This window comes from Struthio camelus, chromosome 6 (genome assembly GCF_040807025.1).
Source record: "Struthio camelus isolate bStrCam1 chromosome 6, bStrCam1.hap1, whole genome shotgun sequence".
NCBI lineage: Eukaryota > Metazoa > Chordata > Aves > Struthioniformes > Struthionidae > Struthio > Struthio camelus.
In genome coordinates, this window is record NC_090947.1 from 5,078,693 (window position 1) to 5,102,872 (window position 24,180).

Sequence of the window (24,180 nt, forward strand, 5' to 3'; positions counted from 1 at the left end):
TGCAGGAATTGTCATGTAAAAGAATTAGAAAGCAAAAAGATACAATGGCTTAATAAAGTTCTCATCTTGTGTTCTCTAGCTGGAACAGTATGGCACTTGGGGAGTTGAGTGCAGGCACTCTGAGAGCAGTTGACATTGAGTTATTCTGGTTTCATAGTAGTGAACTCGAACAAATTACCCTTTGGGTACCTCCCAAGGGGAATGTTTGTTGACTCAGTTCACAAAGGAAGTAAGGATGTGCATTTGCTTGGGGAAATTATTATCCAAATCACAGTGTTCTTTTGAAACAGTTGTTGGACTGAATACTAAAAAGCAGCAATCAGATGCTTGCCTCAAAAGACCTTGGCAAAGCACTGAATGGTGAAATCATAAATTTCATCTAACCTACCCCTTCAGAGCAAAATTATCTGTTTTGGAAGTTTTTTTCAGCCCTGGAGAGGAAGTGAATCAAATTTGCAAATGGTATTTGGATCAAATGAAATGAAACCTGCTGTGCCACTTGCACGTAGCTAAACTAGAACAGTGTCCTGAGGAGCAGTGTTTGTTCTGGACTCAGATCCAAACAATGTCCCTCTCTCCTAAGGATATTTAGTAGAAGGAATGTAAATGTAGAACTGGAAAGTTAAAGATGCCTGGATTTCTTCCCAATCACTATCAAACTTATACCAGGAAAACCTTTTAGGCTCATTTTGGCTCCGGCTCCGCTCCCACCCTTGGAGAGTCCAATCTATTTAGACTGAAGGTATGTGGGGCAGGGACTTCTCCATCTGTATTTGCTGCTGTTCCCACCTTTGAAGTATTTCCTAACCAATCCAGAGAAGCTCGCTCTTTTGACTGAGTACCACGTCTCTCTCTCTCTCTGTTCCAGCTCCTGCGACCACCCTTAGATCAAAGCTCCCTGCTCCAAGATCACTCTGACTGGCAGGGTTACTGCCTCTGCTCTTGTCTCTGAGTGAAGTTGGGGAGGATCCCTTTAAGATGTTTTCCATTTCTGAGGCACAAAGTTAGTTCATGGCTAGTAGGAATGCCATGCTATTAACAGGAGAATCTTTCTGGATTTGTGTTTTTCATGAAATATGCCAGGAGCAGTAAAGTCTTCCATGGCTTGTCTAAGTGCTGAAGGACATGGGTAGCGTGCTGCTGGGTCAGGGTTTTGTTACATGTTAAGGTTTGATGTTAAATGTCCCGAAGCTGAATGTTAGGAGTTGAAGGTAACACTTGCATTTCAGGGTATTGATAATGTTGCTGGGTGTGACCGAATCTAGTTTCATTTACTGCTTTAGGCAGACAGGGAGGTTTAGGCTGTAGTGGATCTTGTCTTAAATTGTTGGAGCCAGCAGGGTAGTTGATGGGCATGACTTGCCTCCACTGGCAGGGACCCCTGCTGCCATGTTCTTCCTTCAAGGTAGTATAGTGCCGAACAGCAATGGGATACAGAAAGCAGGTCAGGCCTTGTCGACCCATGCAACGCTTTGCATAGTGGGGATAAAAACCATGAGGAATGATCAAGGGTAATTGGAGCTTTTGTAGTCGCAACCAGATGAGTCCCTCTGCCTTGCACAACAGTGCAAGAACTTTCATAAATAAGCAGAGTTTTGTTCAACATTGGAGAGCAGAAGATAATTTAAAGAGATTCCTAATGTGAGGCTTGGTGACTGGGAGGCATAGTAAAGCAAAGGTCCTGGCAGGGGTTCAGCCACCCCTAGAGGGAGAGGAGCAGTAGTATTTTTTTCTTTCATGCAGGATCTCCCATTCCCAAAACTCAACTTTCTTCTCCTCTGGGAGGTTGGCATTGCTATAGACAAATGGGGAAAATGAGGCGTAGGGCACACCTGTAGTCTCACAGAGTGTTTGACCAAGTTAGGGGGAGAGTCCTAAATAACTAGATTTATTAAAAATTTGGGGAGGCTCTTGCTTGTTCATCAAAATATTTGATGAATCACTGTATCCAGTCAGAGGTATATTTTATTTCTCTTGGAATATTGTACTTCTGCACTGAAGAAATTAAACCCCTTGCAACCTTAAAAAAAAGTTTAGCCCTGAAACTATTGTGTGCAGATGTTTTAATCCTTAAGAGAGAGTGCTCCAAACAATTTTTCGTCAAAAGTTCAGTATTTTCCTTTCCAGTGAAAAATCTACTTGTTTTTGAGGCAGGTACTTTGTATGATATCCTTAATCTGGCTGACACCCAGGCTTTTGATCATGAAAAAATGAAAAAGTGCACAGTGGCATCTTAACTTGTACCAGCTTTGTGCTGAGATAGCGCCTTTCCCCTTGGGGGATTTGTATCTGTGCTCCTGTGGCAATCCTCACTTCGGTGAATAATAGTGGACAGCGTCTGCTTGCAACACTGGCCACAGTCCCCTCTAAGGGGTGCATGCTCTTGCCCTTCAGTTCCCCTGGTAGATGAACGACTTGAAGATGTCCCATTTTTGTTTCAGTCCCTCACTGATCTTGTTAAAACAAAACATGCTGGTCTCATTTTTACCCAAGCATTCAAGTTGTAATATACAAGTCAGGTTTTAATTCAAAGCCTTAATTTCTGACTGGTCTCTGAGCGTTGCGGAGGAGTTGCACCGTCTGAGTTGCCTGATGCTTTCCTAACGCCTGACCCATAACGAGAGCATGTTGATTTTGAGGGTGCCCTCAGTGTTAACAGATAGGGTACTTGAGCATGAGTTGTCGTCTTCCGGGTGGGATCAGAGCTCTGCTGGCTGACCTGAACTCATCGGGCAACTGTGTATCTGGTCTGAAACCTCAGATTTGTTACACTCCTTGGTGCTCTGTGCAGTCCACTCTTCTGTCTGTGCTTCCCTCTGTACCTGCAGTTCACTCTCCTTTGATCTCCATCTGGTTTCCTGGCTATCTTGCTGCTGGCTTGAAAAACTCAATAATAAGAAAAATAGCATTCAAGTCACACTAGCGCTCCGAAGTCTTTATGTGGGGCCCAATCCTGCAATGCCATTCCCACTTGATTTGCTGTGTTGTATTAGAAGCAGTCAGCTATAAGTGCAGGATTGATCTCCCTGGAGAGGAAGGGAAGATCCACAGGCAGGAAGCTGAGCAATTAATTTTTGCCTTAACTCTTTCATTAAATTTCCCTGAATGAGTAGGTTTGATTGAGACACTCAAAAGTACAAAAAGATGAGTTCCACTTCAGCAGTCTCAGGAAGATGCATGTTGTGGCTGTCGATACTTTCTTCTTCCAAGCCATTCCCTGTGAACTCGGGGAAGTCAAACTGGCCTGGCAAGTGGCCTAACTCTTCACTGTTGATGACACCACTCCAGCAGAAGCGGTGTGTGGGCAGTTAAGTAGTTTCATCATGGGGAGGAGGAGAAGGCATGCCTCACCTTTTGTTTAAGCAGAAGCATCTTTTTGGAATGCTATCCATTTTATCGGTTAGGGCTTGAACAAAGAGCAGCCAGAAGAGGCTGGATATTGTAATTAACACAAGTGGAGGCAGGCTGCTGCGTCTGTCTGCCTGCCTGTAGAAGAATAACCTGTTGAATTTGCTAAGAGCTATTGCTGTGAGGACATGAACTACAGTTACTGGGAGTACAGCAGCCTCAAGTGGATGAGATAGTTGCTTCAGAGCTATGCTGTGGGGCAGAGGCAAGGGCTTGGATACTGGACACTGGATGCTTGTCTGGGTTAGATCCTCCATTTTTGCCTCCTAAGCCTGAGGAGGAAGAATACGCAGCCCATTCGCTTTTGGTTGGGTCAGCCAAAGATGGCTGCACTCTCTCAGCACCTAAGGATCCTGCTGTGGAAGAACTGGCTGAGTGTCAAGAGGCAGCCGGTGAGTGTGAAATCACAGGGGCTGAGGACCTGGGAGGGCACTGCAGGGGAGGAAGATCACTGTATAGAAGGACTTTTGAAGGCTGGACAGAGGCAGAAGGGGAAGGAGGGGAATGGCATGAAAGAGGAGGGGTTTTTTTTTAAGCTAAAGTTATTAGATCTTGCGTTGGAGCTCATTTTATGCTGGCTCCGGAGTCCTGACTGAGTACCACTGGTGCCACTGGTGTTTCCTTGGGGCAGTGGTCCATCCAAAGACACACATTCACAGGCAGACCTACATTAAGGCTACAGTCCTGAATCTGCTCCTGTGGGAGCAGACCCTGCAGTGTATGTGAAGCCTCCAGGGAGTCTAGAATTTGGGAACTGAGGAAGGTGGTGTTGTATAGAGCTGTTTGTGAAGGATGGGCAAAGTAAAAAATGCAAATCGAAAGCCCCAAATGGTCTTTCTTTCCAAAAATAAACCATGCTAGTGATGTCTAGAGAGCAGTCTGTACTGCAGCAGCAGCAGAGAGGGAAATGTTCCTTTGGTGACATTGCATGTCCAAGCAATGTCTGCCCAGTAGTTTTGTCTGAAGCTGATTTCTGTACAACTGCACTGTAATTTCAGCAGAATCACACTGCAGTTAATGGACTTGTATTGCAACCCATCCTCTTGCTGGTAATCCAAGTCTGATTATTTTTAAACTGTCTTTGTTTGAATGTGAAGCCTTGGCAGGTGCAGAAAATGGTGACAGATGGAAGAAAAGTGGCCATAGAGGGAGCGAAATGGGGATGGGGGGAAAGGCCTCTAATCCCTGCATGCTTTTGCAAGGTCCCCTCTTGCCTGTTCTCTCCTGCCTCTCTCGGGTCTGAAGCCTGATTCTGAGAGATGCCAAGTTCACCTGACTGCTTGTGATCCTCCACAGGAGCTGGAGACATGCTGTATACCTTAGAGTTGAGTCGAGTCAGTGGCTTCTGTGAAGGTTACAGCAGATTTCTTCCGAGATCCAGAGGAAGCCGAGGATCATGGCCAGCAAATTCTCTCTTCTTTCTCAAGAGCAGTCCAAACAGCCATGTTAAAAGCAGAAAGCTCATATATATCTCTTCTGGTTTCTGTGTAGCCAGAGTAAATGTTAACCTAAGCCCTGTCTTTAGTTCTGATCATACACTCTCACTCAGTTTAATTCTTCTCTTCGTTTCCTGTAGAGGTGATATGTCAATTCTGTAGAATTGAAATGTCAGTTAAAACAAAAATCTGGCCACCGCTGATTGTTTATGGCAGGCATTTCCCTCCAACCCTCCTTTCTTCCCCTCTCTCCAAATTAGGGAACTTGCTCAGTTTGGAGAGGGTATGAGGAGGTAAATCCAGGACTCTGCTTCCCAAACACATCTTGATTTCTTTCTCCTTCCTGCTTGCAGTTTTTATCTGTGTACTCTGATTTCACTGATGGACTTGGCTTTTAGATGGTTTCTTTAGTGTACTTGTTTCGCAAGAGAAGCATTCAGTTGCACTTCTCAGTTCTTGATAAGTAAAGGTAACCTGTGAATGCAGTTCCTGGTGCTGGTGCTGGCTGCCACTGGGGTTGATTGATGTGTCACAGCATGGTCTGACAGAAATCAGCTCCTGTCCTCCCCTGGGGACTGAAGTGCTTTCCCATTGTTCCTGCTCATTTTATCAGCCTCTCAAGGGCTGGGGAACACATTTGATTCTGTGTTTTGCTTTATGCTTCCATTTATTTCCTCCATGCGCTCTCTGCAGAGCCCCCGAAGAGATGGCCTTTACCTGTGCAGCATGGGGAAAGCTACAGCTTGTGTGACTGTCAGCGTTTGTTGAAATCAGCAGAGGCTCTGTACCCATGGCCGGAGAGTGCCTCAATACAGGCGACTCCTGCTGAGGAAGGAATAGTCATGAGTTTAGGTTGCGGCCTTCTAGGAAGCAACAGTTAGCTTATGTATGAAGGGGAACTGGAGAAGTCAGACTTGCTTTCCTCTATCACTCCTCGACAGTTTGGTTATTTAAAGGGGGGCGCGAGGGAGGGAAAAGGTACCTGCATCCAGGGGATGATGAGCTAATTAAATCCACTTTTAGCAGTGAAATAATCCAGCAACCAGAGGGTTGTGCAACGTGTACCACAGCACAGTGCTTAATGTCCCAGGAGCTGAATTCATAGACGTTACGGCTCCATTCAAGTCAAGGTGTTCTACTTGCAATTAATTTGGCTGGTGTGATTGTCTTTTTTCTGTTAACTAGAAATGCCTGGGACAGTGAGAACACTGCAGTGTTACAACTAATGCTCTCAACCCAGTTAAGTCAAGGGACAGAGATGCTAAGGGAAGAGCTATCTGGAGAGTAGGGAGTAGAAGCATCATTTTAGCTCCAAACTGGGAGGTACAAAGACTTCCCTGAGTAGAGACAACCAGAATTTATTCGTTTCTCTCCCCTAAAATGACAGATCTCTTGCCCTTCCTTTAGGCAGCCTCTGACTAATATCAATTTCTTTGCTGTTACCCCATAATTTTACTTTAGTCTGCGTGGTACTAAGCAAGGAGGACGTGTTAATAATACTGTGTGCATGTGAATTCATCTGAGTTAAACAGCATGTGTAGGGATTGATTATAGGGGAAGCATGTGACATAAATGATAACAAGGTGCTTGCTTCAATGCTGAATCTCATTATAAATGGCAGCATGATTAAAAGACAGAAATAGTCCTGTCTGTAAAAGCTAAAATGTTGCTGAATGCTGAAATTATAGGAGTGTCTTCTGGGGGGAAAGGAATGTGTTGGGAGGTTGACTTGTGGTTTGACTTCTGTCAGTTCCCTGTTTCGGGGAATAAAATCTTGCTTCCACTTGGCGTAGCTGAGTGTCATCTCGTCAGGGATGATATGGATGGAGTTGCTGTAAAAACAACCGTCTTTAAACTGAATTGCTTTCCAGGATTTGTTTGTCTGTTTGTTTTTACGTGCCCGTAAGTGTTAAAAGAAATGAAAACGCTGTTATGGGCTTGGAATTACCTCTGGAAAAACAGTTTTGGGTAATATGTGCTGATCTGAAAGAAGTAGCAACACAGTGATGAAACATGGGATGATTTTGAAGAAAGGCATCTTTGCAGTTTCAAAAATTGGCATGAAGATAGCACAGCAATTTTGCAGTAAAGGGTAGTTTGAGCTTAACTACTGATGGATGAAAAACACTAATCTCGTAAGCACAGTAGCAAACTAGCCAACCAGTACAAAAGCAATTGATTTAAATGAAGAGGTGCCTTTTCCTAGCTTACAAAACTCAAAGGCTTGCAGTTTTAAGACTGAATTTGGGCCTCTTACCTAGATCACTTTACTACACTGGCTGATAAGCAGGCTGCATTTTTTCATTCTCATCCATAGAAATGGTCACCTCTCATGCCAAAGACAAGAGCTTTGTAAATCTTCATACTTTTTCTGAGTGTAAGGGGCCAGTTTTACATCACCGTCCCTCCATCTCAGCTCATCTACACACGCTGCTACAATTTGGAAATGTAAAGGGGGCAGACGTCTTAAAGCATTAGGTTTCTCTGGTCAGGAGCTCGTACAAGGGATTTTGGTGGCTGGGGTTCAAATGTGGCTTCTACCACTGACTGGATGCATGACTGCATAAACCCCTTCCTTCACATGAGCTCAGTTTCTAAATGAATGCTATGGATCTCCTCTTCCTTTTAGCCGTACTGCTACTATTACTGTAGGTTGAACTACTGTTTGTGAAGAATGGTGAAACTTTCAGAAAAAAATGCTATAGACTTGTCATTTTTATGTCAAACACTTTATTTTTTTGAAAATAATTTATCAAATCAAGTAATCTTTAAGCCGTTGTTGGAGGAGTGCCATATTACCCTGAGAGTGAAATCAGCCTTTGCACTTTAGCTCTCATACCTTGCAATCAGTACCTTAAGAAATCTTGTACTTCTCAGCATGCTTTTACTATTACATGGCAGCATCTCAAAGTTGGACAAAGCTGTGTAAGCATTGTCCCCCGTAATTACCAGCCGGACTGAAACATAGGAAGGTTTGTGTTATTTTCATGCTTGTTATTTGCTCCTACAAACTTACGTAGTTTTTCTTCCTGCATAATAATACCTGCTCTTTAATAGTGTGTATACCAAGACAGGCTTTATTTACAGTGCATCTTGTAACTCATTCGGAGTAGTACTTTTACATTCCAGACAAGTTCTGGAACACATCAATATGGCAAATGTAACCAGTATATTTTCATTGCTATTTTATAGGTATGGTCGTTCATTTTAATTTCCTGGCCTGTGCTTGTTTTCATAATCTTGGCCATTATCCGTCTCAAATTTCCTCCAGAACCACAGCCAAACTGTAAGTAACTGGACTGTTTTTATGTCTTTGGGGTTTAGTTCTCATTTCAGTGACTGACATGCTAATTTGATGTGTTTTGTTACTTTTACAAATTTGGTTCTTTGCTGTATCCCAGGCAATCTAACTACATGCTGTAAATAAAATATCTGTGTTCCTCTGAGGTTGTTTCTATTAATCTTTCTTTCAAATTAGTTTCATAATTAGAAAACAACTTTACAGAAATGTCTCATCAAGATGCACTCAGAGCAGTTGGAGGAGACTCTATTCAGTAAAATGAGGAAGGGTACAGACAGCAAGTGGGATTACGAAGGTGAGGAAAAATCCATGAGTTGGGTCATCATGAAAGTTTTTAACCTTCTGTTTGCCACAGACGGAGTGCCTATGCAGGCAGCTATTGCTAAGGGTCAGCTGAAGAATGGTAATTTGTTGGGTTGCTGTGACCCGATGGCATTAACGTTAGCCCATACTTGCAAGTGAAAGGCCAAATCTTAGTTGGGTGGGTGGTCAAAAGGGTGAAGAAGCTGCACAAGTTGGTTTTCACTTGCAAGCCTTGCTTCCTGGGTCAGGAGAACGTGTATCTGCATCTCAGCCTGGATCCACTTGAATCCACTCTAAAAAATCTGCACTGGTTTAGCGAGCCCATGTCACCACCAGAAGAAGCAGTCCTGCCATGTCCCCAGCCCTGGTCACGTTTGTTCATGCAGTTATATGGTGAAACAGAGCAAGGAATTTATCCAACTGGAAACTTTTTTCTTCTTTTGCAGTGTTAATTATGGTTGGATCAGTTCCTTGATTCTTCTCTTTGTGTGGCCTCACAAATGCCAGTGCTGGCCTGTGGGAGGGGAGAACAGCCCGTGGGTGGAAGGGCTGGCTCCTCTTTTCAGCGATAGCCTGTCTTTGTGTTGAGAGAAATCAATCGTGGAGCTGCACCCTCTTTGCCATCTGCTCCTTAGAAAGGTTCCTTGGCCTTGCCGTTGCAGAGAGACCCTGAAAGTGTGTACAAGATTCTCATTACTTTGTGTTGCACGTCTGAGCTGCTGAATCACATCCACGTGGTTCAGCGCAAAGCTAGCCAGAGAGCTATTAAAATTCATATCTCAACAGCCAAAGCTTCCCAACACAAGATAGGAATACATCTTTGAAAATTGCCATGACTGAAGGTTTGCAGCACCTAGCTCAGAGGAGAGACACCAGCATGGATGACCAGCATCAGGCTGGCCTAGATTGACAAGAGCAAAGCCCTGGTATGGGCAACGTTGGATTTTTGTATTTGAGGGGAGGAAACTGGTGCGGGGGAGAGATGACAGACTGACAGCAGTGAGGACCAACTGTTGACTTCCAGTGTTTGCATTTTACACATCTGATGGCTACGGTCATTGAGAAATCGGTACCTGTAGCCTAGATGGTGTATGTGTGCGCTGGAACCGATCAACGCAGTAGTTAGTGACACGTGATTCTCTAGTCAAAAAGAATATGTCTTTAAGTAGAGGACAGTCCTAATTTTGGCATTTCCTGAACATGTGAGTGTGAAATTGAAGTTGAAAGAGAAACAATTATATCTTTCACATACCATGTGTGAGAAAGGGCTACATTGTGACAAACACTAGAAATACAGTTAGATATAGCTCTCCTCCAGAGAGCTTGCAGCCTACTCTGACTAAAGATTTCTGTACCCCCTTTTATAGACAGGCATGAAGAGTCAGAGTAAGGGACTTTCAGAAGGTATCACAGGAAGTCTTTAATGAAGAAGAGCATTTTTGGTGTGTTGGTGTGGTCTTTTAACGCTAGCCCCATCTGCTGTTTGCAGAAGGCCTCTTTAGGCATGTTACATATTTTATGCTCTGCCCAGTTCTCTTGAACCAGTTGGAGCAGGCAAGGCTGGACATGTTGTGCTTTGTGAAAACCCCAGATTCTGCCAGGTGTGGGAATGGCAGTCCTCCCACACTGCTCTATCAGTTAAACTTCCTGTCCCTGATGAATCAGATAAGATGAAAGTGGAGAGAGCCGGCTGGATGGTAAAATATTTATTCTTTTACTGTACATGTCTATTAATTTGTATGTATATTTATTTGGAGCATATTTGCTCTGGATGATTGCATCTTCCAATTAATGGATTGGAAGAAATGTTCCTAGGAAGAGCAAGTAGCTTCATTGACTGTGCTTTGCAGGGAAGGGAAAGATTGGGCAATATCTTGGGACTTGCTCCTTTTCTTTCCATAAATGAATTGTGTTTTGGGGCAAGTCTTTGTGTGTCTCTGTCTCTCAGAAACAGGATAGTAGGAGCTCTCTCTTGCCAAGAGAGATTTTGTGCTGGAAAATACATTAATGGTTGTGGTGGACTCGTGATCTGGATTTTTAGAGACCGTCTAAAAATCCAGAGGGGTGGAGGAGATTATTAACTGGAATATATAGAACTGCCAGTTTCTGGGGCTTTCCTAGTTAAATAAGAATACCTTCTTGAAAAATACTGTCTTTTATTGACATCTGAAAAATATATCATCTTTCGACTTGAAACCCTAAAGAGAAATCTTTTGGGAACTTGCTTTTCTGATAGATGGGGGAAAAAAGGGGGGGGGGGGGAAGGGGAAACACATCTAGGACTACTATTACAGGAGGGGTTTTTTTTGTTCATTGTGAACAGGAATAAAATCCATTCTCTGCTAATCCAGTTATTGTTAGTCCAGTACCTGCTTTGAAGGACGCAATCATTGAAAAGTGACAAGAAGCTGTTTCCAGTTCTGCTGTTGTCAAGAGATTATTGCGGGTAGACGGTAAAGCCGGGAAGCTCAGAATCAACGGCACAGAGACAGACTAGAATAAGCTACTCAGATGCTGAATTTTGAAGCCTTAGAGAGAACCTCGCAGAAAACCTCAGTTTATAAGCTTATCTCATGTGTTCAGGACCACAGAAATGCTGGGAAATCTATGATTTGCCCGATTAAAACCAACTCCTTATATTTGAAATAGTAAGTTCTTCTGAGGGCTATCTAATAGACATCTAAGAGATTGAGGATTATTTGGAGAAAATGCCTAACAAATATCACTCAAGAATGAGCAAGTGGCAAGAGCTCCTTCTGAAAGTTGCCTGCTTCGCATTGTTTGCATAGCACCTAATGCAATGGGAACTGGTGCTGGACTGAACTCCAGAGGCTGATGACATGCTAAATAAACACTGCCAGCCAAGAGGCTGCTCGCAAATAAACCGAGAACTGAGGAAAAACAAGGAGCTGGAATCCGTCTCATATATAATTTCCTTCACTAATAAGGCATCTAGTATCTACGTGGAAAAAAATACATCTCTCTCCTTTCTCCTAGGGTTCTGTTTGGTGATGTGTTTCCAGGTCATCAGAGAATATTATCAGGAGAGATGAGAGATTTGTCTGTCTCTGCAGACCCAGTTCCTATGATCATCTGAGAGTCTCACCAAACAAATTACCCATCCAACTCATTGTGCACATCGCAGTTGTAGCTTTTGACCTTTTTATTATAGCTCTTATATTTGCTAGAAGGTACTGGGATGTGTTTCGTGGTACGCATGTGGAATAGGAAGTTAAAGACTGGAAGCGTGCCAGCATGGAAGCCAGTGAATGGTGCTTAATGGTATCTTCCAGTCTTTGGTGCCGCATCACCCTGTTTTCAGCAGTGAGTGGGGACAAAAATCCCTTTCCATCACTATGGGTTTTTGCAAGGTATGGGAATTATGTATGAGATACAATCTGTCCCTCAGGGCTCGACCCACTCAGTCTACAGAGAAGCCCGGTTACACTCTTTGCTTTAACTAGCACTGTCACACCCTGTCACACCCTCCCCACCCACTTTCTTCCTTTTCTGTTCTCCTCCTTTCCCCTCCTGTCAGTTTGACCTCATCCTTACTCTCTGTGGAAGTTCTCCTGGGTGTGGTTAGTTGTCAGCTCATCCTGCCGCCCTACTCCTTAGTGCCATGGAGAAGATGTGGTAGAAACATTGCTGTCCTTTTACAGCCAAGGCTCTGCTCCCCTTGGCTTTGCAACAGCCTGTGCTAGATGTGGACTGCAAAGGCCATGCCTCATTCATGGATGTTCTTCCTTCGTCATAGAAAGGGAGTCCTCACACTGTGCCCTTGGCTCAGGTCTCAAAACACGCTAAGTTCTTTCTGCCAGGGAATTCCTTGTCCGAACTCTTCTCAGCAAAGCACATCTTGCCTTCCACCTCCTGCCCAGCAGTTTCAACCAGATTTCATTACTCCCATGGAGATGTCTGCATGGTGTATTGCATTTACTCAGAGATACTTTTGTTAGACTCTCTAGTAAAGTACTCCCCAAGGCTGCTTCTTGCAAGGTATTTTAGGCTGGGGGAATACTCCTGGGAGAGAGTCCAGAATAGAAGGGCAATCTCTGAGGTGTAGTCCCTTCAGTCTTGCTGTGGTTGGCAGCTAGGACTCGAGCAGGTCCAGAACTGGTTGGAACGGTCAGTGTGAATCACAGAGTACAGTTCTGAGAGGCCTTGGAGAGGCTGTGGCACGTTGTATCTGCAGATGGAGCTTTCCTGTGACTTCTGTGCTGAGTACTGTTACTTATTAGAGGTAACTGAGGCACAAGTTACCCTGGCCAGGGCAATACCGGAAACGAGAGTAGGATGCTCTATACAATTTAGAGAAGGATGAATACAGGTGATATCAGGGTGCCTACCAGGGACCTTCTAACATGGTGCATTGCCCTAATGCTTATAGGACAAACATGCATTTCCAAGCCATTGCTTCTGTTAGCACAGTAGCTCTGCAACATAGCTCTGAACATAGTCGTTTCTGTTGCAGATGATGTTTTTCCCCCAGGAGCCGATTGATGGATTCCTGTGTGTTGCAGTCTTGGTTCTTAAAGGCCGTTTCCACATTTTAGCACCCTGCTAAGGAGAGTACCCTTCCGTAGCTGCCAGGTGCACAGCTCCTGGCTGTTTTGAGGAGAGAAGTGCCTACCTAGCTAAGGTTCATCAGCTCTGCTCTCTGCCCCTTTTCCATGTTTCTGACAGCTGGCTGGTTTGTGACAAGCATGAGGTGTCTGTTCTGCCAAGCATGTGGCAGACAGTGCCTGGTACCCTCTGTCTCTACCACCCACATACAGTCTCTGTTTGCTCCGCTGGCTGCTGCAGTAGTTTGATGGTAGATGTTTGTGGGCCCCTGTCCTGCAGATCAGCATGAGTTCAGTCCTACAGAAGCTAAGGACCTCAAACTGCTTTTAGCTCTGACAGTTCCCTGCATAAATCCCTGCATGTTGCTCTAATGCAGAAACCCTTACACCCAGTTAACAGTGAAAGACCTTAAACTGGGTTATTTCTCCATGTAAGTGATGGCTCTGGCTGTCAGAGGGGCACGTGTGTGAGAAGAGGGCAGAAGAAGAGGCCATGGCACCGTCCTTCCTCTGAGATACCATGCTGGCAATGAGAAAGCTCTGAAAAGGTGCTTGGATTTTAAAGGAATTTGCTTCAGAGTTGGAAAGACTTGAGCTCATCTCTTTGCCCAGCAGCGTGGATAAATTAGTAGGTTCCCACGCTAATTACAGGGAGTTGAGATATTGGCTTAGCTATACAGGCCTCTGCATTCATCTGGATAAGTCATGGGTATTTATGCAAGGTACGGTCCTCCCTGAGAGTTCAACCCACTCTGTATACAGACAAGAACACATCAGACTGCCAGCTCTTCCTTACGATTTGCCTGTGGTGCAGCAGCCCCATTCCTCCTTTTCCTTTGCACTGCTTTCTTCACTTTTCACCCCTTCTTTTTGTCAGTTTGCTCTCCTTTTCTAGACACCTCAACCCCAGATTTTTGTCTTGGCTCGACTGCAGTATGATTAGCAAAATAATCTCTTCAGATGCTTCCTTAAGCATCCTTGCTTTGTATGCATTTTGTTTTATTTCGTCTTGCTGTGCTGCCATTGTGCTGGGGAGCAGACTGCCCTCTAACACTGTTTCATTGAAACATTGCTGAAGGGAGCATGAATTATTCTCCACGTTTGCTGGAGCAAACAAATGCACGTTGGCCTCCTTACATACATAAGCAGTGCGCAGCCATGCAGTTCCGTGTGACTAGCTTCCATTTAGCTCAGAGACCTATAGACTGTACAGAGCACTGTGATATTTATAATGCCTCCGTTTTAAATAAATCTTACCCCACCTCTATTTCTTTCTACAGGCTCCTCCACCTTGGGAGGGTGACTGAAGGATGTTTAGAGTTGGAGAGAGGAACCCCCTGAGTTCCCAGGATTTTTTCTCCCCGCTGAATTGCAACAGGGCCTTGGGGCAGCCACTTAATTCTAATTGTCCTCCTGAAACAAGGCATCTGAATCCATATTCAGGGACCTAAAAGCCCAGAACTGTTTTTCCAGAGGTGCTGAGCAGTTCAGCTTGCGTGGAAGTAAGCAGTTGTTGGTGTCTGTGTTTCTGACAAGGAGGTTGCTTTTGTTTAAAAATCTAAGTATGGGCTCCAGTGACTACCTGGAGGCACCCAGCGTTGAAAGATGTTGGTTTAATAAACACAGCTTTATGTGGTTTCTCTGGAGTCTACTTATGGAGATAGACTTGTTAGGTTCCTGCTTCTAGCTGGGGAATGTTTTGACTCTGCTCAGGTTCAGTTTAGGTCCTGTTTCTGGCTGCAGCACCTGCTACTTGTACAGACAAGACCAAGTTGGTTTTACTACAGCAAGACCCAGTTAGTCCTGTCCTTATTAAATACTGGTTAAAGAAGATCTGGCGTTTCTCTCTTGGTGTGTTTGTGCTGCAGTCGCTGGCACACCTCTCTGCAAGACAATCAGCCTCCAGTGTGATTGTGGTCACGCTGTTCTCACTCCATCAGCTCTGCCACACAGTGTAGACGTTGACTCTGCCATTTCCCCATCCTGACCTGAATTCGTAATATCTCTTAGAGGGTTTCCATCTCCCCTCCCTTGTTCTTTGTTTGGTTTGGGGTTTCTTTCTCCTCTCTTTACACCTGTTTTTTCTTCCCCTCCTTTGCAAATTGTAAGCAATTTTCCTGCTTTTTGTTGTCTCTTCGATCAGTACGTGAACCCAACGCATTCTGATGCAGCTGCTGATTTTTAATTTATTAAATATGGAAGTGGAAGGTGAAGGTTTGTGGGCGAGCAAAACTGGCTTACCTAGTCCAAATAAGCATGGAAGTAAGCATGCTGTCTACTCTGGGCTGGTCTCATTCTTTGCGGAGCCTGAAATACCAGAGGGAAGAATTAGGCAGTATGAAATGCTTCCTCTGTTGAGACTGCCAACATTGGGAGGAGCTAGGTTGTGTGTTTTCTGCTACTTCACTCCCACTGTTCTTGGCAGGCAGTTGAGGAGGTTGTGTTACTGGGATACTCAGGAAAACAGGGATGCCATTGCTGTAAAGGTGAAAAATTTAAACTCTTCAAGCTCGCCCAGCTGAACTGGCCCTCTGGGAGGTTGAATGGAGGCCTGGGCTGACATTTATCCAGAGTCCTTCTAAGCTTTCATTTTGAGAAATAGGAGCTGGGTAATGGATGTATGACTGGCAAATCAGGGTAGGCGATATAGCACAGACAACTGTGGACCACTGTATGTGTAGTAGGTGCTCGCAGCATCTTTTGCAGTATGTTGCATAATTATTTGCATGGGAAAAACAGAAAAAAACTCCGCTTTGGGTTGAGGGAAAGAGGAAGAAAGAAGGCCAAGGGTGACAGAGCTTAAGCGTAGTAGAAAGGCAGATAGGGAGTGCACACACTTCAGGTACAGCGATACATGGACTAGCACCAGATCATCATAATTACTGGTGCTGCTGGGCCCAAGCCAATAAGCCCAGCTGACAGGTTTCTGTGTGTTGCGTGCTGTCCAGACCTGTGCTGGTACATCCATGCGACAGCATGTTGCACGGTGTGGATTTGAGTTTACTGTCTCCCACCCTGTGACATGGATCTGCCCTAACATGCAACAGTGATGGAGGCTCGTACAGGATCAAAAATGACTGTGCTAGGATAGATCCCAAGGGCGTTGGGTGCCTTGCAACTTCAGGGTAAGCTCAGGGTATGTCATCTTCCAATACGGTCTGCTCAAAAGGTGATGGGAGTGCAAGGCCAAACCATTAGCTCTGATCAGCATAGCTCTTAAGTATGTATTTAACCTGAAGCCTGAGTAATCCCATTAAAATCAGCAAGACTAATCACTACTATGCTGTGGGCTTTGAACACACTGAACAGGATTTGGGCTGTACTGCCTGGAAGTGTAGCACTTATTGTCCTCTCCCCTTTTGTGCAACAGCTGTGGGACTGCTGCTGGTGTTGATCTTGGAGGTGTGAAAAAGGAAGAGGAAAGGCTCAGCTGGTATTTGCTTTCTGGTCCTGCTTCCACTAAAGTTCTCATTTCTAGGTAACCAGAAACGTGCAGGCCCCTTTCTTCGTCTTCAAGGTCAGACTTAAGTTTCAAAGCACGTGAATCTATGTCACGATGTCACAGCAATACAATTGCCATGGCAATTAAATGTTGGCCTTTCACAAATGAAGGGATAGGCCAGCCAGCTATTTGTATCATTCTCCATACATATGAAAAATAATCCTGCTGCAGAAATAATCTTACCCCATAGATCTGATTATCAGGTCCAGTTTTTGGAGAGATATCAGTAGCCCTAGCACATCATAAAGCTTTCTACAAAAGATAGGCAGTGTGAGTTGTTGATCATAAACGGATGCAAAGAAAGCTGGAAAGGGGCAGTTGCATGTGGATGACAGTCTTAGTCATCAGTGTCATGAATCAGGCATGTTCTTTGTCGTCTTGACTCTGGATTTGTAACAGGATCAAGGAATAAAATTTCAAGCGATGCTGTGTGACTGTGGGAGAGACTCGGAAGGAACTGACAAGGTTGTATATACACAATGTAGTCCAATGTTTTGAGGAAACAAAAAGAAAGGTGGAAGGAGGTCACTGTAGCATTAAATATTTTCATTGTATTTTTTGTGATTTCTTGGGTAAATATAAATCACACTTAGTAAACAGAGTTGCCGCTCTGGGATAGACCTTCTGATGCTGCTCAGGGTTGCCTGAGAGGGAGCACATCAGAACAGCAAGCACATCTTTCTACTAGAATAATCTTCAAGGGATTGAGGCTTTAAAATTTCTTCAACCCAAAGCTGAAGAAGTGGAATGCAGGCGTATTTAATTGTCACTGACAAGTCCATTTGCTGTGAATTTGTCTAGTTCTTTTTTAAATTAATGTACACTTTTAGCATACATCAGCAGTGGGTGGCAGTGAGTTCCACAACATTTTGACATTTGTGAGAGAAGGTACTTTTTGCCTGTTTTGCCTGCTACCTCACGATTGCATTGTGTTTCTTTGTCCTTGTTTTATGAGGAATGATCATGTACTTACCCTTTTCAATACTGATCATGATTTTATTTGTTTTTCTGTCATGTTGATTTTGGCTATTTTTTCCTGTACTGGAGAGTCCCTCTTCCTATTATTTAGCAGTGATGGAATGCATTTTCAGTTAAACACAGTACTTTCTAATGAAGTCATTTATCCATAAATGCCTTTAATTCACCAGTTGGAGAGCTGAGATTTGTATGGATTTTTTTTTTTTTATGAACTATGGCAAAAATATGGAAGGACTTAATGGGTAAGGTGTATGCAGTATTTGAGCGTGGGAGCTCTGACAGGCAAGAGAAATTTTCTGCTGGCCAAAAAATGGTAGTGATATGACATTAAACTATGGGTGGGTAGAAACCGGAAACCTCAGTAAAGCTTTTTTAATTAGTGTTAAAGGAGGAAGAAAATCTGGTTAATGTACCTCAATGTATTTAAGAAGTAGCCAATCATAATGGAAATCTCATATCTTTGTGAATAGAATGGAATATAGAATTTGTCTGGTTTTGCAGGATGAATGGCAGAACTAGATAGGAAGCCCTGAAACCAGAAGTATGGTGTGGCCATTAAAGGGAGAAGGAATGCATGAATGATATCTTGAAAGCAAAATAAATGGTCTGTGTAGTTCCATTACACTTAATGTGTAATGTTTAGATTATGGGGCTGCAATATAGTTAGCGTCTATCAGAGTAGCAGAGCTGAGACTGGGTAACTGAGGAAAAGGGTGATAATAAGCGCACTGATGTGAGCTGGTTGATAGTTTACAGGGGAGACCACTGGCTGGCGTAAAACAGCGTATAACTGATACCAAATGTGGACACGTTCCTATCTTTGTAAGTCATACTCCGTTGCTTCATGTACAGGAGTAATAATAAATACAAGAAGCAATAACCTGAAAATACTAGATATTTAGTTTCCTTTGGCCTGGCATGGGTAATAATGGCCCTTATGCTCCCAGCGCTTGCCTTCTTTGGCACAGGCAGCCTCATTGACTTTAAATTGAAGCGGGTTGCGTTAAGGGCTGCATTCATTGTGCCTTGTCTGCGATTCACTGAAATCCTCAATTCCTTGAAACGAATGGTTAGACTCAGCTAGTTAGAATGCCTGAAACCGCAGCACAATGAAAGCAACCAAATCAATGTGGCAAGGTAAACATGTTTCATTTGGATGTGGACATTTCAGTCAGTTTCAATTAATCTTGTATATCAGAGTGAAATAGCAATTTCCATCTCTCCTGTATGACATTTGTTATTACCCTGAAATGTTTCATTGTAATTACACCAAGCACCTTTACCTGAGGAAAACAATATGTTTTCCTGATGTTGAAGGGAAATGTGCTGAAATTCCTAACATTCAGGAAAGAAAAAGAAATGGATTTTTTCAGTTTATTGGGGTGAAAACAAATGTGGACATACCAGAATTTCCTGTGGAATAGAAGTGCTCATTTCATTACAGAACTTGGAGATGTGGCTAGACTACGTGGATGAAGGGCAAACCCAGCCAGCCTGTGGCATGGTGAGACCTTGGCCTGTCCTGCCCTTTGGGATGCCTGCGTTGTTTTCTTGAGTTTTGGTGCCTGCCTTTCAGTGTTGACAGAGAATCAAAGCAGTCTGCAGTGAGGGGATGGAGAAAGTTTGTATGCTTGGGATTCCACTGTTAGCAAACCCAGAAGTCAATCCTTACTAGCATGGTACAGGTCTGAGGTCTGATTTTGCTCATACACAAATCAATTTGTCCAGAAATATGCTAGGGTAACCTCTCAACAGAGCTGAGAAAAGGCAGCAATTGGTGCAGTGATTCCACCTCACGGCCTGTAGGCTGTGTAATGAGACCCTCCAAAGACGTTTGCAGTTTTAAGAAATAAAAGGTTCAAAACCGAGGCCAGGGGAGAGAATGAGATATGATATGACGTGCTGTGGATCTATTTTGTGACTTGTGGGATCACGAAGGTTGAGTACTACAGAGCTAGGGAAATCCATTTTCCTTGGGTATGGCATTGCCATATCCTTCAGTGGGAGAAGGAGATGCCTTGTGTAGTATGTGAACCTATTTATAACAGTAGAAATATTACAGGATTCATTAGTGGTGATAATAAGTCTTGTGTTTCAGATTGCAAAACCATCCCTGTTAAAACAGCTTTCTTTAAAATTTGCAGAGCATTTAGGACAGGTTTCCTTCAAAAAAGTTTCATAGTTGGTGTTTATGTTGTATATTATTATGGCTGAAGTGCTGGATAAATCTCAGCCAAGAAAGAACAGATGTTTACAAATGCCTCCTGGGCTGTATAAGGGAGCCAGTCGGGAGCCAGCTTCCTCCCCAGGTGTCCTTGCACCAGTGTATGGGACCACGCAGATTATGAATTTGAATGGGTGGGAAAAGCAGCCGGTGCAGCTCTGTGGAGTCACTGTTCTTGCCGCAAGCAGGTGGATGCAGGGAGGGAGGATGGAGCAGGAAGTACTTTAGTCTATGGAGTTGCCTCCTCATCATCAATAAATTCCTTCCTTTGCAGAAGGAAAGGGAGTTGCAGGAATGAGCTCTGAGACTAGTCATGTCCATCTGGGCTCAAACTCCAGGTCAGCTTGGTCTTCTGCATGGTGCCTTACACACTGACTCTTCTCTGAGCTCAGATGCACTGGCCAAAGTCAGCATAATCAGAAGCTGAACTTCCTGTGGCTGCGCTGCTCAGCGTCCATTTAATGGAGCCATTAGCCTATGTGGCCCCTGAAAGATGTTATTTTCAAGCGAGTGTGAACTGAGGAACAGGAGCTTGGTGGTTCTGATGGTGGTGAGGTTGACAGCTTGTTACCTGGGAGTGACAGAGGTCAGCTGTCACACCAGTCCTGCCACTCCATTCTTGGCTCGGCGGGGCCAGTGCGTGGAGGAGGTCACGTCCACGGCACACCTCAGCTGCGATGCGACTCCTTCAGCACCATGAGCTTGCCATGCGCATCCTTCAGCGAGGGGGCGAGGGTGAGGTTCATCTCCCAGTTTTAAGTGTCTGCAGGAAGGCTTCCTGCATCTGACTTTATAGTCAGTGGAGATCTCATCAATGCAGGCAGCAGAGTCAAGGCAACAATTCATCCCATCCTGAAGGATAAACCCGTGTTAGATTTGTGTTCCTGACACAGTCTAGAGCATGTTTGGGCTAGATAGCCAGCATTAAGAATCAGCATAGATCTAATTTACACCAAATGAGAATTTGGCCCACACATTGCAGATTTTTCTGTCATGGTCTTTTTTAAAACTTCCTTAATTCTCTAACTGCTGTTTGAGATGATGCCTCTTCCAGAAAAGCCTGCTCTGTCATCACCACTGCTTTTGTGCCAAGGACATTGTGGGTTTACATCAGTGCACAACTGCAGTGACTCAGTGATGGATCAGGCCCCATGGTTCTAACCAGGTGCAGTGAAGTGCTCAACATCTGCTGTGAATTGGCACAGCTTCACTGGGTGTCTCAACTGCATTGGTCCACTGATGTCTTCACAGGCATCATGTCGCCACCATGAGCAGAAGCACTTTCAAACTTCAGATTTTTTTCCTTCGCAGTATGTGAAGTTCATAAATTTTTGTTCCCTTTATTTTTCAGCCTGCTGATCTGCTCTTAATCTTTTGCCTGCCTGTTTAAAAAAAGTTAATCGTCACTGTGTTACACCATAGACCTTGCTTGTGATACAGAAACAGATTGTGCAATCATTCTTTGTTCAATGTGCCGCCCTTCTGAGTCTGTCATTGCTACTTATCTCAAGGAAGTGTCTTCCCCTGCCCTGGATCCAGCAGGATCCTTTGCATAATTCCCTCTGTAAATGTCTCACATCTCTCCCGAGAAGAACGATGCTCCCCGAGCTCCCCGTCCTTTGCTTGTGTCTCCTCTTTCACTCTCGGGGTAACACAGCTTTAGGTCTCCAGGTCTCCTGAGAGACACAAGCTTTATAAGCCACCAAAACCCTGGTCCTCCCAGGAAGTGGCAATTAAGCGGGTGCTGGGCAAGTCCAGTCTCAAACTATGAGAGCTGTCTACCTCATGTTTTGAAGCTGTTACATGTATCTGCTATATGTTTTTCTGCCCCCTGGAGAGGCTCTTCCCCTTTATGAACCTTCTCCTTGACAAAGGAAAACACTGGGACTGTGAAGAGCTTTTTCTTGCAGACTAAAGTGAAGTCAAGGATCGATAGCTGGCCCTAGTTGTCACTGGTAGATGCGGATGGCAGCAGAGGGTGTAGCCCTTTCCCTCCCAGTTCTTGCCTGTTTTGCTTCACCGTGGTTATGCTCTCTATCCTGAACCCCATGGCTTCTCAGCTCTGTGAAGTTGCATTTTGGTAGCGACGCTGATAAAGTGAGGTCCTTGGTGTGCATATTTGGTTGGGGCATGAGTCCCTTTTCTTTGTGGGAATGAGGGTACAGGAGATCAGAAGGAAGATGAGAGAAAAATGCCGGTGTATGCAAAAGGCGGTTTTGCAGGGTTGTAATTGGTGATCTCAAAAGGCAATAGTCTTGAGACATGGCGGGGGATATTTACACAAGGGTGCGCTTCCAAAGGAAAGTGTGCTAGTCTGAAGTTTCCTTCATGGGCAGTGGACTAATTACACTTCAAAACCTTTAGTGTGGCATATGGCTCGTTCTTTGACCTGAACACCAGAAGGAGTGCCTGTAGGGACAAGAGAGCTCTTTTGCTATTCCTGTTCCTCCGTGATTGCTGGGAGCTGGCTTGGCCCATCATGTAACTCCAGGTGGCCTGGGAGATGCAGCAACTACTGAGGGAGCTTCAGACAGCCCAATGCAGACAGAACTCTAGGCTTCTCCTCTAGCAGGGTTCATCCCTCAACTTTCTAGGGTAATTTTCTGCTTAGATACAAGGGAATCAGAAAGGCCCCCGAAGCGGGTGTCTTTGACCCTGCAGGTTCTTAGCAGCGCTGTGTGCCAAGTTGTTACCTTGCCTGAGGTAGTGCAAACCTCCCACGCTAAACAGTCAGCATTTGCAGTTTGACCCCGAGCTCTGCTGCTGGAGGCCTGAACGTAGTCTTTCCTATCTGGGGATCAATGCTGTTGTGCACTCTCTTGGGCTGTGACCACCCATGCTTAGGAAAGCTCAAGAAAGTCAGGAAACCTCTCTCATTTAAGGCTTCCTAGCTGACTGACCAACAACCATAAGCTCCACATAACGCTACTGTTCCCTTTGGGAATGTCTGGTTTTTGGCTGCTGCTATAATTAATAACTGTAGTGTAAATGTAGTACTGTCTCATTTGGAGGGGGTAGAGAAAAAGTTGTGCCTGGGCTAGAGTCGCAGGTTGTCTGTGGAGACTGAGCGGCAAGGTAATCAATTACCACAAGCCTGTCTGCAGGCATTTTGGATCTCTGGCTCCTTTCCATAGCAGAAATAATAGCCACGTCTTTTGCCAGGTAATTTTCCAAATGATTATTTTAAGTAATACGTTGCTGTGATCTGGTGAAAGAGCCTCAAGATTTATTAGAGGGTTGTCACTGAGAGGAAAAGCGGTAAGTGAACTCTGTGAGCGGGTGGTAAGCAGCACAGGGCAAGTGGCACATGAAACACTGAAGTCTAATTGCTCAAGTCCTCCCTCTGTTTCCAGAAATGGGAGACAGGGAGATGCATCTCACCTCCTAGTGCTGGCTGCCAGCACCACAGGTCACCGAGCAGATGACACCGGAGCCACTCTGCGATGGCAGGAGACATGGGGCAGAGGTGACAGATTGCTCCTCTCCCTTCCCTGGGCAGATCTGCACAAACTTCTCAGCAAAGAAGGTCACGTGGTTCTGGTTGCGTTGCCCTTCCTGCGGTAAAAGCTGAAACAGAGTCCTGTTTTAATAGCCTAGCTTGAAGCTGAAGCTTATAGCTTTGCGTAGAGGCTAGTCCAACCAAATCTTGGAGAGTTTGCTTTTACGGATGCTTCAGGTTAGTCTGGCCATAAAAAAAAAAAAAAAAGAAGAAGAAGAAAGAATTAGGGCATCATAAATCTTAGGATGCTTTTGTCAGTTCTTGCCTGTTTCCATCTATTTTGGTAAAAATGTCTGCGGTTGCTTTGGGACTGACAAGTGCCTTCTTACAAATAAATGACATGATTCTTTATTAAGCCACCCCTTCATGGCTCTGTCAGTGTCAGAGGGCCTTTTAGTGGGCTTTAGGAGATGGTGCTGCCAGGGTGGAGTAAAGGAACCTCAGTGAAACTGAGAATCAAGCCCATGGCTTGGGAGAGGAACATACTGATAGAAACATGTGGCAACATGAACACACATCCACATCACAGTAATGGCATTTTCTTTCTTCTCCCCCTTCCTCCAGGTTATCTCGCACCCCGAAACCTTCCTAGTGCAGGCTTCTTCCCGTTCCTGCAAACCGTGCTGTGCGATTCAGACGCCAGATGTAAAGGCACACCGTACACACCAGAAGATCTCCTGCCAAGACTTAATGGCATCTCATCTCTCAGACTGTAAGGGAATCTGAAGGATTCTGGGTGTTATGAGCTGTAGAGCAAGACTTACTTTGAGGTGGAGGCAGCAGCCGTGCATGTGTGTTTGTCCCCAACAGAGTAGTCTCAGATACCTGAGCACTTAGCATACGAGGCTTAATGCTGGATAAGGATAGCTGTGAGTAGATGTGTCGGTTGCTTCAGGCTCTCTAGTGGAAGAGGGTTCTCTTCCCTGAGCAAGATGCTTCTGGTGAACCAGACTTCTCAAATCAG

General features: G+C 44.6%; 1 protein-coding gene across 7 annotated transcripts in view; it reads left to right on the top strand.

The window, feature by feature from the left end:
* ABCA12 (ATP binding cassette subfamily A member 12) overlaps positions 1–24,180 on the top strand; it is a 119,542-nt gene that overhangs the window by 26,168 nt on the left and 69,194 nt on the right. For 6 of the 7 annotated variants that reach the window (XM_068947850.1, XM_068947849.1, XM_068947851.1 and 3 more), the window contains 2 exons: positions 8,037–8,130; positions 23,781–23,928. In XM_068947850.1, coding sequence (XP_068803951.1) covers positions 8,037–8,130; positions 23,781–23,928 — 242 coding nt within the window. Of the gene's footprint in view, positions 1–3,627; positions 3,801–8,036; positions 8,131–23,780; positions 23,929–24,180 lie in introns of those variants that run through there. The other variant, XM_068947855.1, reaches the window with a different exon arrangement.